Below are 18,340 nucleotides of genomic sequence, written 5' to 3'. Positions count from 1 at the left end.
ACACAAGCATTCAGGTCTTGAGCAGTCCAGTCAAACAGCGCACATTATAACAAAGCTTAAACTTGTTCTTCATAATAATTTTTAAAACAATACTAGCTGCCTATTTAATGTTAAAAACAGCAAAAAATATTCACCTCCCTTTCTGTTTCTTATATGAAGTCTTGAAGTTTAAATCTCCTCAGCGTGATAGAAGTGCTTGCTTTGATCTGCTAACTCTTGGAAGTCCAGGAGCTGCGGGCTAGGGACAGCTTTAGCCACCATTAGGGAATTTTTTCCCGAGAACTCCCAGGGGTTCGTGAACCCCAGTTTGGGAACCACTGCTCTAGATGAAGAATAGCTGTGGTATGTCAGCCCCCAACCCAACAAGTTCTATCCCTTCCCCCTTTCCCAGGTCACCTTCCATTTCTTCCTTTCCCCTTCTGCCAGCTAGCCTCATTCCACCACCTGTGCTCCTAGAGATGTGCTTTGAGACTTCTGGGCATGGGGAGGCTTCTGGGTCAGGCCGACCCTTCTCCTGTTGCATTTGATCTGCAGCTGAGCTCTCAGTGCATCTTTCTGCAGTGAGTAAAGGAACAGAAGTGGAATCTTCTGGCCACGTTGCTGCTTTCAGTAGTGGAATGCCTAAGTGTCATAGTGCCCCTAAAAGGTGTTTCTCTAGAGGCTGCCTGTCCAGCCTGTGCCTAAGTCAGCCTTGCATGATATGAGACTCCAAGATATACAGGGCTCATGTGACCACATAATGAGCATAAACGTAGGGCTGCCATTGCTTACTCCAGTCTAACAACTCTTCAGTTATCCACTCAGCTCAGTGATACCAGGGCTGCTGCCGTCACCATGTACCCTAGGGTACAAGGCAAAATAAATGACTGAAGCAGGTGAGTGGCTCTTTGGTTCGAAGGAAAGAAGTTGTCTGCAGAGGCAGGGATTCAGGAGAGGAGATACCGGCCCCCTCCCCCAAGCAGCGACTCTGCCATCCCATGGAAATCAGTGATAACAATGGAAATGTCCCAGACACAGCAGCTGTTGTTTGCTAGTGCTTGGAAGAACCAGCTGTCTGATTTGTTTTTATGAGTGGTTTTACAGGTGCTCTTGGTGTAGCTTCTATTCAGGCCACGCCAGCATTGCAGTGACCAGCTCTGCCTGTAACTCAGTCTTAAACACCTGCTGCCACAGAGCATAAGGATGGGAGGTTGGGAGTGGGAAGCAGTCGAGAGGTTCAGATACTTGGGAACTCCTTAAATATTTTTTTATTGATTTTAGGGGTGCAAAATAAACAAATCACAATCAATATTTGGATTCTTGGCAGCACTTCTAGTAATATTAAAATGACTTTTAGAGGTGGGGGCAGGGGAGTGCATCCGCTGTGTGTCCCTGTGTATGTGTGAGTTTGTGTGCGTGCTTGCTGTCCCATTCGTAATCCTGAGAGTGATTCCTCAGCCCCATTTCCCCCATGTGTTTATACCCAACCTTTGAGGCCCTGCCATTGACCAGGATCCTAACATTGGCTGTGATCTATTGAAAGAGTTGACGAGTCTCTCTCAGTGTATTACCTGCTGATGGTAACTGTACTCTGCCTATATGGGGCTCTCTGTACGTATCACGCTGTGAACAGGACCAAAACCTGACCCAAGCGTTCTTTGCTGGTCTGCGTGTGGGCTCTGAGCAGAGGATGCTCTGTAGCAGATGAGTGTGGCTTAGCCACTGGGTTATGCTGGCATTTCCCCCCTAAGTGACACTTCAGTCCATGGGGTGGACTAGGCCCCTGTGATATGTAAAGATAGAGACTAGTAAATCAGACTGCCTATTGCAAATCCAGAGCTGGGCATGGCCAAAACCTTTCCTGAAATGGGTGTCTTTAGTCCACAGAGTGTTGTGATAGTCTGCCTCCCCCGGGTGCTGAGAAGAAACATAGCGTTTATCTGGGAAATCTATCAGGCCGAACAGGTTGTTGCAGTCTAGTTTATTACAGTAAAAATACACATTACAGTAAGTATAAATACATATGTTAATGTACAAGCAAAAGAGGGGAGAGTGTTTTGAGTCGCCAGATTGCGTATTAGTGGAAAGTAGCCTAGACTCAGTAAAAACACGGAGGCATTTATGCTTCACATCCTGGGTCAGAGCCACTGGGGTAACTTTGGAGTTACACTGGGGTAACAGAGAGCAGGATTTGGCCCTTTTCCTCCTGGCAGTAAATGAATTCTTCACTTGCATCATGTCTTTCCTATCTGTAGGAGAGTCACTGCAGGTCTTTTTGTTTCATTCATCAGTGCTGGGGTAAAGAGAGGGACAAAGGAACTGATGCTGCATCCCAGCTACAGCCTAAACACGGCAATGTCCCTGTTTGACACAGTGCCCCAGGCTGACTTTGTTGGGGCTGCATTGCCCCTCTCATTTAAAGGCACTTCTCTCCCTAACATAGCACTTTGCCCTTCTCTAGTGTCTTCCAGCTGAGGATCTCAAAGCACTTGACAAACCTGGATACATTATTATTTATAATATCCCTGTAAGGTGAAGTATCATCTCCATTTTACAGATGGGGAAACTGAGTCAGAGAGAGGGGAAGCGCCCTGCCTAGGGTCACATAGTCAGGATGTAGCAGCGCCAAGGAAAGAACCCATGACTCTTGTTCTCAGCCCTGTGCTTTAACCGCTAGACCAGAGAGAGAAGGAAATACTGCTACTTTGCCTTGCTAATACTTGTAAGGGGGTACTCACATACTAATGTGATGGGTGCAAGATGGATAGATCAGCTTCTTCTTTATAAGAGTGACAGGAAACAAAATTCCCCACGGTCCTGAATACCGAGTAGCTCAGAAGTCCATGAAAGTAGCCAGGTGGTACTAATATGGGCATGTAGGGTCTGATTTTTTACTGCCCTCCACTGCAACTCTATTGTAAGATAAACATGCAGTGCTACATATTTTTACCTGATAACAAAAAGACTCCTGTTGAAAGAATGTGAGGCTAGGTGTATGTGCCCCAAATGTATGCCCTGTGTGGGAACCCTGTCTTAGCTGAGCAGAGCTCATTGAATGCAAATTATTTGCATGCCCAGGCCTTATCTTCCTAACCATCGAAGTAGAGCGTGGTTCGGGAGCTTGGCACAGATTGCTAGTCAGTTGGTGTCATCAACCCAGGAGTCCCTCTGTGTTGCCAGTGGATGAGATGAGCCAGATCCTGCACTCATTGTAAATCCAGAGTAATGATGACTCCAGGGGATTTACACTGGAGTAATTGAGATCAGAGCCTGGCCCAATGCCTGTGATCAAACTAGACAGTGAGTGATCCTGATGGTGCTGTTCTTGGTCATGCACAGGGGGATGTGGGGTAACACCAGGGAGGATGATGTTGCTGTGCCAGTCCCGCAGGGAATTCGGGCAGAGATAAGCATTTAACAAGGTGGGTGCCCCAAGCCAAGCAGAGGGAGAGATGAGGCCAGAAGACTGGTGGGATTCCATGTGGCTGGGAGTGGGGGCTCCAGGACAGAGCTGGGGGTGTGCTCTCACTTCAAGCTGTGCTGGGTCTCCCTGTGTCGCCGCAGGTCCACCTTGCGCTGGAAGCCCTTGGAGCAGAGCTCACAGCTGAAGGGCTTGAAGCCAGTGTGCTTGCGGCTGTGGGTGATGAGATTGGAGCTCTGGCTGAAGGCTTTGCCGCACACTTGGCACTTGTGGGGCTTCTCCCCTGTGGGACAGAAACAAATCATCACAGATCCAAACTGAGGTGGCTGTCTGTGCTGGGCTGATGGCTCGGGCAGTGCGGGTCTGTTAGCCACACACTGCCCTGCTGATGTGCCGCCATGCGGCCCTGGAAGGACCTCCTGTACGGCTGAGAGGGGAGCTCGGCCTGCAGAGCCCATTCAGTCCCTGGCCTCTCTGCCACGGCTGCTCAGTCAGTGCCCCCTCTGCTCTTTTTCACCCTCTTTTTGTCATTGCATCTTTTTTCTCGTTCCGTGTCTCTGATCCCTGCATCCCTTCCCCAACTCTCCCAAGCAGAACACAAACTCAAACCCCCTACACTAGGGAAATTGGGTTCATCCATCCCGCTTGGCATTACGGACTGGATCACGAAGGGGAACATTCAACCCCTCCAGGGGGCCAGTGGGACTTCACTGGGGCCAGACCTCGTGCTGCGCCCGCTGCACAGGTGTGACTCCATCTATCATACCCTCTGACATACATGCAACATTAAAAACACATATGATGAGCCCACAATTGGGCTCACCATCAGCATCTTTCTCTACTTCATCTCAGTGCATTTGCACAAGTGTGTGCATGAACATCAGGCTCACGTGTCTGTGTGCACACCTGTGTGTACATGTGTGTGCATGAATGTGGGCTCAGGTGTACATGTACACGTGTACATGTTAGTGTTGTCAGCTCAGGTGCATGTATGCACGCATATGCGTGACTGGTGTGTGTGCATGTGAGTGGATCTGTATGCGTAATTGCTGTGGGCTTGGGGTGTGTGTGTGTTTTGTGTCAGAAAGGTTTCTCACCGGTATGAATGTAGGTGTGTTTCTTCATGTCTGATTTCTGGTGGAAGCGCTTGCCGCAGTACTGGCAGGGGTAGGGTCGCGTGTCTGAATGGATCAGGAGGTGGGTGGACAATGTGGACGAGCGTTTAAAAGTCTTTCCACACATCTTACACTCAAAGCTTCTCTCCTGTTGGGGGAAATGAAATTTTGGGGATCAGATTTGTCATTCACAAGTGAAGTGATGGAGTCGAAAGCGAGTAGAAAACTGGGCAGGCTAGCAAGTTAAACAATACAAATCAGGTAATCCTCTCCCAGGAATACTATTATTATTATTCATTTGTATGACAGTAGCACACAGGAGCAACTCGTCATGGACCAGGAGGACCCCATTGTGCTAGGTGCTGTCCAAACACAGGATAAAAAAGTCTCTGCCCCAAATAGCTTACAGGAGTCTGAGCCACTAGATTGTGTCGTGCAGGAGGAGGTGAATCACAGGAGGAAACTATTGCAAATGAACCTCAGACTTGTGGAGGGATTTACCAAGGAGAGCATTGAGATTTCTGAGAACAGAGAGCCAAGAATGAGGTCCATTGTCCTCAGTCCTCCTGGCTGTTGTGGCTGTGTAAATGTTCTTGGCACTGGGTGTTGCTCTGTTGGTGTGTCTGCAGGAAGGCTGTTGTGTTTACCAGCCGGGGATTCCCCCTTTGTTATAACAGATGGATGTCAGCCAAATCCCTGTATCCAAATACTCTCAAACTCTGGGGATGCTCAGACTTGAATGTCACAGGGCGCCCGTCTTGCTACAGTGGACTGAGCCAAACCCCTGGTTATCCAGACAACCCCTTAACTCTTAGGACATTTCGATCTGGCTCCAGATCTGAATGTTGTGGCTCAGACCCATCTCTAGTCAGGACCGGCGCTAGGGTTTCTGGCGCCCTAGGCGCCGGGACATTTCGCCGCCCCGCGCGCGGGTCTCGCGGCTCTGGCGGAGCTGCCGCAAGCATGCCTGCTGCAGGTCCACCGGAGCCGCAGCTCCCTGACCCCGGGGGGCAGGGGATGTGTGCCCTGGGGTGCCGGGTCGCGGCGGCGGCTCCCTGACCCCGGGGGGGGGGCCTGGGCTCCGGTCGCGGCGGCGATGGTCCCTGACCGGGGGGGGGTGGGGGGCGCCCTGGCTCGGCGGCGGCTGCCTGACCCGGGGGGGCGTGCCCTGGGCTGCAGCGGTGGCCTCCCTGACCCGGAGGGGGGCGCCGGGCTGCGGCGGCGGCTCCCTGATGTGGGGGGCGCCCTGGGCTGCCGGGCTGCGGTGGGGGCGCACTGACCCGGGGGACACCTTGAGCTGCCAGCTACAGGAAGCTGCTGCCGCCGGCAGCTCAGCCCCTCCAGCAGCAGCGGCTGCAACCATTTAAAAAATTTTTGGGGGGTGCCACTTTTTGGCGCCCCCAAATCTTGGCACCCTAGGTAACCGCCTAGTTGGCCTAAATGGTTGCACCGGCCCTGTCTCTAGTTATGTCTCTTCCCTCCCAAACTCTCTGCTATTTTTCAAGAGGGCCTGCCAATTAAAGTCCAGCAAATCATATCATGTCACGTGAGGTGTGCCACCTAACCTAACAAGGAGGACTCAGCACGAGCCGGGATTTGCCCAGACTCTGCTTCAAGGTATCAGAAGAGCCAACTCCTTTGGCAATTCAGTGCCACGGGTGACTCTACAATCCCATCGGCTCCCTGTTGGCTACCAACCTGGGAGTGGATGTTCGTGTGCTGCTCCAGGCTCACAGCATGTCCAAAGGTTTTGCCGCACACATCACAAGCAAAGGGCCGTGTCCCACTGTGGGATCTTCGGACATGGACCTCCAGCCCATGTGAGGTGGAGAATACCTAGAAGAGGAAAGCTGCCAGTGAGAATCCTGGGAGCCAGTCATGTCTCCAACTCTATTTTCCAGTTCCCTCTCTTTGTCAGATGTTTCCCTCCAGCTGCCCGTATTAGCTGAGCCCAATCACAGAACTATTTCCCCAGCCAGGAGAGTGAATGTCCAGCTGTCTTTGCTAGTTCTGCTTCTGGGCTAGTCAAAATGAAGTGCTCTTATTTACCAGCAGAGAGGGGTTCAAACCAAACCCCTGGGTGCACACCTGCTCTTCCCAAACTTTCACGCTGGCTCTGAACATGGCAGCTAGCCTTACTCTCCCAGTGGGCTGAGCCAAAACTCTAGATCCAAACTCTGATGATGTTCAGATTCAGATCCAGATCCAACTCTGGCTTATGCCAATCTCTGCTCAGCAGAGCCAGGTTCTTGTTTACAGAGACCTTCTGCTGTCATCTTAATAGTGGCTGGTAGTGTAGGTACCAGTGCAGGAGCTATACTTTTGGTGTGGCATGGGTGGGGGAGCACTGAGCACTAAGTACTTATATTGTCCGCATAGGCTCCCGGTGCCCTTGGCCATATCGGACCCCTGGTATCCATCCTCCAGCTGGGTCCCTTGTACCTTAAATCAAGCCTGGGGGACACTGATGTATGTATGTGATGAAAATCACCCCAGGCTCCTCCCCAGCCCTATGGCTTCATTGGGTGATGCACCTTGTTGCACTTCACACAGTGGTACGTCTCCATGTCCGGTGAGTAACGCATGCTGTAATCAATAGGCGGCTCGGAGCTCGGCAGGAGATGGCTGCCATACAGACTAACTGAGCGCTCCAGGAGGGCTGAGTGCATGCTGGAAGACATCTGCCTGTAGCTGTATGGAGAATGGAAGGCGTCCCAAGAGAAACTGGGCTTGTAGAAGGTGGGGGTGCTTGTGGAATTGCTGCAGCCCTTAACTTGCAGAGCTGGGATGGATGTCTCTGAGGTGGCAAAGGAGAAGGAGAACAGATTGGCAGGCTTTCTGCTTTGCCTGGGTACACATGCAAATGCTCCCAGACCTGCTCAGCACAGTCATTTTATTACTGCTTAATATCTATAATGAGAAACCTGACTCAGGAAAGCTACAGGGAAAGATTAGTAACCAGTGCGCTTCCTTTCAAACGCTGATCTCATCTACAGATGGGCCTAAGCCACAGCATTCAGATCAGGATTCAGTCCCTTTCATGGATGCCCAGGCTCGGCCAGGGCTTTTGGAGAACCTGTGTAATGACACTAGTGCATTCTGAGGGCTACAGCCTCAGAGAGAACTGCAGGGTGTGGATGTGCCTCAGTAATAAGTCCCCTTTGCATTCGTTACTGTCTCTTCTCTCGTGTGGGGGAAACTACAGAACAAGCTCATGGTTAGGAGGGTTTGACATATTTCTAGTCTCAGTCTAAAATTTATGGCCGTGCTGTCGGGCATGACACACATCTGTCCCAGAAGCACAGAGGGAAATGCTGCCCGTGGGAAATACAGAAAAGCCTTCTCATAACTCTGGTAGGTGGGCAGGGCTGTCTTACTTCTGCTGTATGTGGTCTAGGAGCCACCCTAGACACAAATCTGTCCCAGCGTACTGTGGCTGGATTAGCTTCATGTTGCTGATTCTCCAGGCAGGGCAGTTAATACTTCCCAACAGCTCAGCTTGTACTTCCTAGTTTGGTGTGGTGCCTGTCAATAGCCTGCTACGTACAAGCAGACTGGGCAACCTACCGCAGACCGAGAACAGAGGGGTTTGGGTACTGTCATCAGGTGGTGCTCTAAGAGTGTGGTGATATGGACGTGCGTGCACATGTGGGGCCATATGCAACCATGACATAACAACCTCGGTCTATCTTTCAATCACCAACATCTCTAAGGTGTCCATACTGTTGTAACCATATGCCAAGCTCATCAGGTTTAAAGGCCACCAGGGCCTGTGAGGTAGGGAAGAGATGCTTCCAGCACTCATGTTACCTTGACTGATCTGAGACTTCCCTTTAACATGGGGCTAGTGGTGCTGGTGCTGATGGGCCATGACATTCCTACATTCAGATGTTGGCTGTGAAGGTGAGCTAGTGGATGAAACCCTCTCAGAATCACTAGGCCTTTAGTTGGCCAACACCTCATATAATGTGGAAGAATGCCTCTTAATCCCTATTTATTCTGAGGGCCTTGTTACCAAAGCAACAACCATCATACAAGTCTTCAATTCATGAACCATTTAGGGCCAGGTTTTCAAAAGGGCTCAGCTCTGCCATAAACAGTGTGATCAGAGCTGTCACAATGGGAGCCAGCTGGGCACTGAAGTCTTTTGAAAATCTGATCCCAATTGTAAGTGCTGAGCATGTGAAAATCAGGCCCTGAGCTCTTTGGAGAGCCTGGCCTTTTATAGCTAACCTTGAGCTGGAGGCCCTGACAGTGTCCTGTTCAGATGCAGGGCAGGCGCACCTTCTTCCTTCAGTCCAGCATGGTCCTTGTCTTGTTTTGGAACAAGGCATTCTGGGTACGCGCTTTTGAACTCTGTGCTGAAGGTCCTAACTTCTTCTGATGACTTGTCACATGGAGCTGCGATCAGAATGGCATCAGGGTTAATTTATTCTAGCTGGCAAAATATCAATATTGTAATGAGTTAGCGAGTGTGTATGAATGAGTGTGAGTGTATGTGCACCATTGTCCTCTGGTGGATGGAATCAGAACTGCTTAACTGTGTGTCATAAGCCCTGTAGTGCTAATGGAGATTATTCTTAGCTCCAGAGTCAGGGCCTGTCCATGCTGGAGAAGAAGAATCTGAATTCTATCATTGCCTTGATGGTCCAAGTGGCAAACCATGGACTGGGAAGAGGATAGCAGGGGGGAAGGAGTGGGGCACTTGGTGTGCAGCAGTCTGACAGCCATGAAATCCTAAGTGCCCAGTGTTACAGTAAGTTGCACATATATAACATCTTTCATTCACATGCTTAACAAATTCAGCCTCACCGCCTTTCCTGCAGAGAGTTCAGGATTATTATTCCCATTTTCTAAACAGATAAACTGAGGTCAAAGGGCTTGTCACATTGTGGCAGAGCTGGAAACAGAGCCCAGAGGTCTCCTCCCTACCCCATTGTTCAATGACCCTGACATTTCTCTACAGCTGGCCAGGCCATCTCTAAAACAGACCTACCACCTTTTGCTGGTTAGCAATAGGAAATGTAATGGGCCTGTTCCAAATGTCTGAATTGGTCTGAGGCCTAGTACTGGTTTCACCTCTCTCCTTGCTCAGAAGTGTGTTGACCAGGGGCGGCTCTATGGTTTTTGTTGCCCCAAGCTCCTGCGGTCGGTCTGCTGGTCACACAGATTCGGCAGCATACCTGCAGGAGGTCGGCCGTTGCTTCGCCATCGGCGTCCCCGCTGCCGAATTGCTGCCGAAGCCACGGGACCGGCGGACCTCCCGCAGGTGCACCGCTGAAAGCCGCCTGCCTGCCTCCCTCACAGTGACCGGCAGGCTGCCACTTGCAGCTTGCCGCCCCAGGCACGCGCTTGCTGCGCTGATGCCTGCAGCCACCCCTGGTGTTGACCTTGGAAATGAGAGGAGTTGGACTATCTGAAAAGGGAGAGTGTCATAGATTTCAGAAAAGACTGGGGTTTCTTGAGGGTAGTAGACCCTTCCTTGGTACTAAACTGGACAATAAGACTCTCCAAAGGATGGGGATTTCCCATGCTGTCTCTTTACTTCTTCCCATAAGGGTATGGCAGGGGTAGCTCTAGTTTCACAGACAGGGCCAAAACAAACTGTAAATTGAGCCTGAATTTGAATAAAGTAAATTTGAATGGTGCCTGAGGGGTGCAGATAACTGCCCCATCTGTCCTGCTCCAGTGACATCTGTGGGAGAATGCGTGGGGGTGGGGTGGGGACAGTAAGGGCGGGTAGGCCATCCACAAAAGAAGGCTGGTTTAAGTGCAGGCAACACACCTCAGCTTGCCCCTCAAGCTTCCTCCTGTGAAATAGTCAGGGAGCAATTCCTTTCACAGTCATGACTACACTGGTATCCTGTCACCCTTCCATCCTGCTGTGAAATTCCTTGTGACCGTTGGTAACGCACAGACAGTGGGGTATAGACAGACATGGGGTACACTGCAGCTGGGGGTGTGATTTGCAGCTCGGGTAGCGATATCTGTGTTCACTCCACTCTAGCTTAGGAGTGACGATGCTGTGGGGCAGGCTTCAGCACCACCAGTGCAAGGTAGTGTGCACCTCGATGTGTAGCTAGTCCCCACAGAAGCCCAGGTCATAGTGTCCTTGCTTCTATTTGTAATGAGCTAGCTAGTGCAGGTGTATCTACTAGAGCTGCCATTCACACCCGCAGGTGCAGCATAGACATGCCCAAAGCAACAGTGTATGGATAGGGCAGAGACAAAGAGTGTATGTGTGGCAAATAGGTATACAATCAGCATGGTTAGGAGCCACGGAAAATTCAGCCACCATCTCCAAGCATTTCTGATCACTAGCAGATGTTTGCTGGAGTCAGCTGCCTTTGCTGTACATAAGTGCAGCAAGATCCACACCGGTTTCATTGCATGTACTAAAACTGCCCTCTGGGGGAATATGGGAATAGATATTTATATTTAAAATGAAAGAAAGCAGAAGAAGGGAGGGTTTTTTGCAGTGATTTCCATGCAACCAAGGCAGAGATCTGGAAATCAATAGGAACACATGTATTCAAACTTTTAAATTCATATGTGTGAGCAAAGCCCTCCAATATAGTATGGTGTCTCTGCACTGCCCCTGGATTCACTAAACCATCAAGTCAAAGGAGAGATACAGACAGAGGCCAAATGCAGTTTCTGAAAAAAACGTGCAATTCCATTGACTTCAGCAGGGTTGTACCTATTTACGCCAGCAGCAGATTTGGTCTAGAGGGAGTGCAAGAGAGAAAGTATGCAGAGGGGAAGCGAATGTCTGTGTATTGGGGCTCTTCACTCACTGTTTAATCAGTTCAAACTCACTATTTACTCACACTAAACTACCATTCGCTTCAATAAGCAAGCTACTTAAATTGGTTCCCAGCTGGTTACCACAGCTCTGTGTTATACTGCCAGCATGGCTTTCCGACTGCAGTTTGCCTTGGTGTACTTCAGCAAGTCCAGAGAATGGATCTGACTCACCAAGGCAGAGCGATGGTATGGGATCCCAAGTGGAAACAGGCAGGTCCTCTTCCACAGAGTGGTGCTGGTGGTAGGTATGGGCCTTCTTGCTCTTCACCAAAAAAGAACGTGGCATTTTCCAGGCACTTCCTGGGCAGAAACACTGAAGGATGGGATAAATAATGGTGAGGGACAGAAATGTTTTCTATCACTCCCCACGCTCTTATCCCCCAGCTCCTGGTGCTTTGATGATCAGAAATAAAACGCATATGTCATGTTTATGGATGAACAACCTGTACTGAGACAGAGCATTCAGTTGAAAGATTCTGCTTCCCTTATCCCTAGCCAGTCAAAGAGAAGTAGCTGCAGGGAATTAGGAGCTGGGATGGATTCCACAAATCCAGGCAGGAAACTGAAACCCATGGACAGGGCAAGAGGAACAGCATGTCATTTTCAGACACTGTTCGTCACTGGCTGCAGAGATGACAGCAAATCTCAAAGTGCTTTAATAAAGATTTAAACCTTATAAACCCCCTGCCCCCTTCCACCTTCCCTCCCGGCAAAAAAGTATTGTTATCTTTATTTTACAGGGTTTGAAACTGAGGCACGTTGAAGTTAAATGATTTTCCCAAGTGAGTCAGTGGCAAAGTCGGGAACTGAGCACAGAACTCCTATTCCCCAACTCTAGCCACTAAACAATGCTGCATCTCTGATTCTGTTCTTTTGAATGTACAACGAAGTGGGAGAGCTGGCAGGAAAACATTTCTTTGGGCCAGGGGCTGTCTTTCTGTTCTGTGTCTCTACAGTGCCTAGCACAATGGGGTCCTATTCCGTGACGAGACTCCTAGCTGCTGCCACAATACAAACGCTAATGATAATAATAACAACAAAACAGCGTGAAAGACATGCTGATTAATGGCAGATAGGGACCCTTGATCTTATGTGGGGTGAAGCTCTTTAATGTACATGATATTTCTTTACCAGCGCTGCATGATGATTTGGCTTTTTAGCTGACAAATGACAGTCAAAGCAATGGCATAGCAGAAGTGCTGAGTGGGAAAGGGTTACACGCTGATTCTGAAACAAACACCATGAGGCTGTAGAAATGCACGAGTTAGAAACAAACATAAAATGCTGAAATTTAATCATATGAAATTCCCTTGCAATGCATCTGTTATCTTTAGTACCCAGGCCTACTCCTTCCCCACTTCCCAAGGGCTAATAACTGGCCTTGTGCTAGAGAACACGGGAAAGTGTTCAACGATAGACACTACAAGGAGATCAGCTGATCTCTTATTTGCATGCATATTTGCATTTTTCCCTATACTTGTTCAGTACAGTGGCAGTAAAAGCAAAGCCTGGTATATTTTACCCTGGAAAGCTTGTAGTAAATCCTCGTCTATGTTGACAGGGAAGTGTTCTTCTCCCCATTTCCCTCCCCCACATGAGAACAGTTGAAGCGTAATGTACATATTTATTGAAAAAAGCCCAGCACCTGTGGAGCAAGAATGACCTGAAATGTCTCAGTGAGGCAGCATAGGGCAGCCAGGGAAAGTTGTGAATGGATTATGGAAATACAGCAACTAGAGATGGGAAAGGTCTCTGAGTTCAGCTAGTCCATTCTCCAGGGCCCAGTGCAGAAAATGACCTTGAGTATTTGAAATACAATTGTATAGGCTAGTGCTTTGTCCAGTGTTGTCTTAAGTGTTCCAAGGGACAGGGGAACAGATTTCCAAAAGCATTTAGGTGCCAGAAGATGCAAATAATGTCTAGTGTGGTTTACAAAAGTGCCTGCACAGGATAGGTGCCTACATCCTATTTAAGTCAATGAGAGTTAGGCACCTAACTAGTTTAGGTCCTTTTGTAAATCACACCAGTCACCCCATCCTCATCTTTAGGAACCTAAATACCTTTGTAAATCTGGCCCAGGAATCCTATCACTTAATAATCCATCTTTGGGCCAAATCTTGAACTCCCTAGTCAGTTTTTACTCTGAAATAGGCTCATCTGGTTTTCTTCACATTTTACCAAGGAAATTGCAAGTGACTTGAGATTAACGTGAAAGTTTGTGTCGGAAAAATATTTTTTTTTATGTTAGAAAGTTAGAAGGGGACACCAACATAGGGCTGAAAACAGACAGCGTATTTTAACCATCAGTGTTGATTTGCAAGCCGTGACTCCATATTACCTAATTCTATTTACTTTCCCGTAACTCCCTAATGACGCTTCTTTTAAGCACCACAAAATTACAAGGCCCAATCCTGCAAGTCAGTGTGTGTAGAACTTCCACTGAAGACAATAGAAGTTTCCCAGGTGGGCTGTTTGCCGGATTGGGCCCACAGTGTTTCTTTTAGATACACTGGGCCAAACTTTGCTCTCAATTCACTAGAGTAAATCTGAAATAGCTCCATAGAAATCAATGGAATTGCTCCAGATTTACACCAGTATAACTGACAGCCAAATTTGGCTCAGTGTTTCTATGGCAGATAATGGCCTGTGCCTAGTTCAGCAATCTTTGATGCACTACTGAACGTTGCAAAAGGAAGTCGTCCCCCCCCATTACAGAGAAAACAGGAACTGGGAACCCAGAGTGTAGTTAATTAACTGCATCAGATTATATTTGTGATTCACACTACCAAATATGAGGAAAGCTGGAAGCACAGATTGTGAGAGAAAAATATTATCTCCCTCTGAAATACAGATTATCAGTAGCAAGTGGTCAACAGCTACTAATATCAAACCATGATGTCAAGGGAAACCAGCACTATGGACCCCACCTTTAACGGACAACACCTTGTCTTATTTTATAGAATTGCCAACCCTTCAGGATTGTCCTGGAGTCTCCAGGAATCAAAGATTAATCTTTAATTGAAGATTATGTCATGTGATGAAACCTCCAGGAATATGCACAACCAGCATTGGCAGCCCTATGTCTTAAGCAACCACTGAGTCTTCCAGAACAGTTTTGTTCAACCTTTAATTTAAAATCCATCTTTTAGGGAGTCGGTTTTTGTTGATCTCTTTCGTGACAATCCCTTTCTTGGATGGTGATCATAAAAGAAAGGTTTCACTGACTAGCCAAGGATGATTACCCAAAATGTGTTTGTTTTGCCTTCTTCTTGGTTCAAAAGAGAATGTAAATTCAAAGTCAGACTCATCGGAGTTACTTGTTTACTGCTCAGTTACAGAACGTTCAACTGGCTATTATATTTTCCAAGTAGCCAGAGGAAGCCCCAGGGAGAGCAGCCAAGTTACAGTTGTGGCTTTCAGCATGGAAAAAATATTCCTAGATTTTTCAAAAGTGGCTAGTGATTTAGTGATTTTGGACTTTTTGATTTTTTGGGTGCCTAAACTGAGACCCCTTAAAGGTCCTGATTTACAAAGGGTGGATGGTCAGCCATGTCTGAAAATCAGGTTCTGTTAATGCATTTTTGGTACCCACAAAACTGAGGCACCCAAAGTTACTAGCCACTTTTGAAAATCTAGGCCAATGTTCACAATAATATCTTATATTTGCAGCGCACCTTCCACCCCAAAGGTTCTTAGAGCCTTTAGGACACTGTTGCTAGGTGGTCAATAGAATTTATAGGGAACATCTCATCAAAAATGTGTAAGATGTACTACAGTCACATTGTTACACTCAATATACAAGAACTTCTATTAAAATGTCTTATTGTCAGGGGTTTCTGGCTTCTGTTTGAGCTGAGACATAGGGCCTGATCCTGCATTCCTTGTGCATTCCTGACTCGCATGGAAATGAATGGGAGTTTGCAGTGCACAAAAAATGCGGGATCAGGCCCTTTGTCAGTGCTGTAAAAGACTCCTGTGCTTGTCAGGAGACTGTTGTTATGGAGAGATGAATATAATCTTTATAGCTTAGACCCTGATGCTGAAAACACTTACTACCGGGTGAAGTACTTACATTTGTGAGTAGTTCCATTGACTTCAATGGGAATACTCACAACAATAAGCAAATATTTGATAGCAGGTGTTTGCAGGATTGCACCCTATGGACCTAATCCTGAACACCGTCCAGAATCAGGCCTTACATTTGTAACATATGTTCCATTACAAGACAGACTTTCATCCCCTTGTAACTCCTGAAATTCAAGTCTCTCTATCTCCAAATTTGGAAAGTTAACTCTGAGATGAAGGAAGCTTTTTTTCACTAGGTTTGAAGGAAATTCATGACAGACTTTTAGAGTTACAAATAAAATACATTTTCAGATGGGTTGATCACTGTACAAGGGCTCAGCCAGGGGAAATATTTTCTTCTTCCTATAAACCTTATTTGATATTATAGTTTTTTTCCCCAGTATTCTGGTGCAAAACAAAAGAAAACCATACCAAAGCACAAACCTTCTAAAAATAAAGAACTCTCTGTCTTACAGAAGATTCTACGTTATGAAGAAACCTCACTACCATCTGCATGTATTTTAATTGTTTTGAGTGCTAACAAAATAAGAGGTTTTAGAGGCTCCTGACACTGGATCTTAAGTAGCATTCTAAAGACTTTCAGACTTTTGAACCAAAATTTAAACTCACTAGTCCAGCCTTATAAAATTCTACTCACCAGGGATGAATAATTTGTACTTGTTTTTAGTGGAGAGGTAAACATATAATTAGTTCTTCATTATCATGGTAAAGTTGGGCAAATGGATGTTGTGCCAGGGCTGGCAATTTTTCATTATAATTTTGCCCATGATGTGGATGGAAACACTTGCCCATCTGGATTAAATACATGTTTTAAAAATAAAGTGATTTAAAAAGTGATTTCAGGATCGTTCATTAGAAGCCGGATTCATTGACTTCAATGGGCACTGGATCGGGTGTCAAAGGATAAATAGCTTTGACATGGTACTGTAAAGCAAATCCTATATTCCTTTAATTTACAGGCTCACCCATCTTATGGGCTTGTCATTTGTCTATTCACCTTCCCAGTGCATTGAACCGATCTAGCTGTATGTCAGGCGGGAGTTCAGACTTATTCCATATGCTAAAAATTTTGCCACATTAATAGGCATATTTTAGAGGGGGAAAAACAAGTTAAATCAATTGATAAACAGGAGCCAAAAATACTAATTCATATGGGCCAAATCCTTAACTGGTGTAAACTGGCATTGCTTCATTGAAGTGAATGGAGCTTTGCAAATGTACTTACGGTGAAGATGTGGCCCCAGGAAAATATCAATTAAAAGAAAAAATGTAATATGTCCTCATTGCCGAGATACAAAGGGGCACATCCGGAAATGAGTCCTGCTTCTAGGTGCTTGTTGTGACCTAGGTGTTGAAGGGCATACTAATATCTTATCTGTACCTTTTTTTGCTGTTATCATTCTCTGTTACTACTTACTTTAGTGTGTGTGCATGCACATGCCTGTGTGCACGTGTTTAAGTTAAATCAATATACAGTTTTTAAAAGGTTTGATCATTTTATCTAAGCACCTTATTATCCTAAAACAATCCCTAGCACATGTAACTGACTCGTGTGGTGGAATATATCTGCAAACGCAAGAAAAGAAAAAAGAAAAGCTTATGAAGACACATCATAGGAATGAATTCAACAAAGTTAGTAAATGTGTAAAAAAAATCACCTGTTTTGGGGACTGTGGTTTGCAGGAATTAAGCCCAGCCTTGAAATCTCCCCAGATAAACCCCCCAGCAAGAGGTCTTCTCTTTCTCTTTCTGTGGCTCTTTCTTCCACTTTTCACTTGGTAGCTGTCTTCTGAAATAGATACTTCTCCTTTTTTCTTTCTGTTTTTTGCCCCTGTTCCCCTCCCTGATTTTTCAATCAGATTATTTGTGTCAAAATCTGGCGGTGAAGAAACAACCAATGGAGAAGCAGAGCCTGGACAGTATTTGCTTATCAAAACTTTCCAGGACTTTGAAAACTTGAAGAGAATTCATGTTGCTCAACTATGCTCCATAGAAGCAGTGCTCTTAACACAGTGGGGCTTTCTGCTGGAATAGTCTTTTGTGATACTGACAACGTGCATGACACAGGGAAATAATGTACCAAACAGACTTTACCAAAAAAGAAATGGCTGTTAAGAAAGCTGTATTTGTACACACACTCACTTACACATCACTGCTCTCACAGACATCTCACCACTCTCTCTCATGCACACACTTCAGTCTCATGCACAAAACCATTTAATGCACATACACAAGATTTTTTTTATTTCAAAGTCTATTTTTACCTCTGCAGTCTACATGGAAAAAAGGATTCGATACCTCCATCTAATATCTGCAAAAAATGCTTGTTATTGATCTTATATTTTTGCTAAATGTATGCATGTAATGTATATACTTATTTATTTTTGTTGCATGTATATCCAACTATAGATATGTATATAAATGCAGATTTTTGTATATGTGTGTACACATACTTCATCATTCATTCATGTATTACATAAATATATATTTAGAAAAATGCAAGTTAATTAATAGACATCTTTCCAATATGCTTTTCAAGAGTAAAGATAAGAATTTGTTCTTCTGTAGCTTCCTTCACCCAAGAATCACAAAGGAATTTACCAATATGAAACAACTGAACATCACACCACCTTCGTGAGGCACTTTGCAAATGGGGAAATCTAGTCACACAGAGGTAAACTGACTTGCCCCAGATCCCACAGTGAACCTGTAGAGAGCTGGGAACAGAATCTGTGAGTTCTGAATACCAGCAACTTGCAATAATCACTAGACAGTGCTCTCACATGCTGCACTGATAGTAATGTGATCTCCCCAAATGACATGCCAATAAAAACTTGCCCTCCACTTTCTCCTGTTCTCTCTAATCTTCCCTATTCGAGACACACTCGTATTATGGCATGTGCAAAGTGTTGTGCTCTATCAGCATGCTCAG

General features: G+C 46.4%; 1 protein-coding gene across 2 annotated transcripts; it reads right to left on the bottom strand.

Annotated features, from left to right (window-relative positions):
* Positions 1-1,945: 1,945 nt before the first annotated feature.
* Positions 1,946-17,456, bottom strand: GFI1B (growth factor independent 1B transcriptional repressor). Of its 2 annotated transcripts, XM_032779112.2 has the most exons (7): positions 17,067-17,456; positions 11,494-11,635; positions 8,749-8,916; positions 7,050-7,312; positions 6,214-6,351; positions 4,498-4,663; positions 1,946-3,683 (listed from the first exon to the last, which is right to left on the bottom strand). In XM_032779112.2, exons 2-7 carry the CDS (start codon positions 11,606-11,608, stop codon positions 3,505-3,507), a joined length of 1,029 nt encoding a protein of 342 aa, XP_032635003.1. In that variant the 5' UTR covers positions 11,609-11,635; positions 17,067-17,456; the 3' UTR covers positions 1,946-3,504. The 2 variants fall into 2 exon arrangements, with proteins under 2 accessions (XP_032635003.1, XP_074916687.1); XM_075060586.1 differs by lacking the exon at positions 4,498-4,663 and having other exon boundaries at positions 17,067-17,410.
* Between the last annotated feature and the right edge of the window lie 884 nt (positions 17,457-18,340).

The sequence above is a fragment of the Chelonoidis abingdonii genome, chromosome 24 (assembly GCF_003597395.2).
Source record: "Chelonoidis abingdonii isolate Lonesome George chromosome 24, CheloAbing_2.0, whole genome shotgun sequence".
In the NCBI taxonomy this organism is placed as follows: Eukaryota; Metazoa; Chordata; order Testudines; family Testudinidae; genus Chelonoidis; species Chelonoidis abingdonii.
The sequence above is the reverse complement of the archived record's forward strand: the minus strand, read 5'-3'. Positions and strand labels throughout refer to the sequence as shown.

Bases quoted from the DNA above. Each gene is read 5' to 3' on its own strand.
- GFI1B (XM_032779112.2), bottom strand. From the start codon at position 11,608: ATGCCACGTTCTTTTTTGGTGAAGAGCAAGAAGGCCCATACCTACCAC. The intron at 6,352-7,049 runs GTGCATCACCCA...TTCCTCTTCTAG, and splicing joins ACTGTGTGAAGTGCAACAAG to GTATTCTCCACCTCACATGG. The intron at 3,684-4,497 runs GTGAGAAACCTT...TCTGTCCCACAG, and splicing joins ACACACCTACATTCATACCG to GGGAGAAGCCCCACAAGTGC.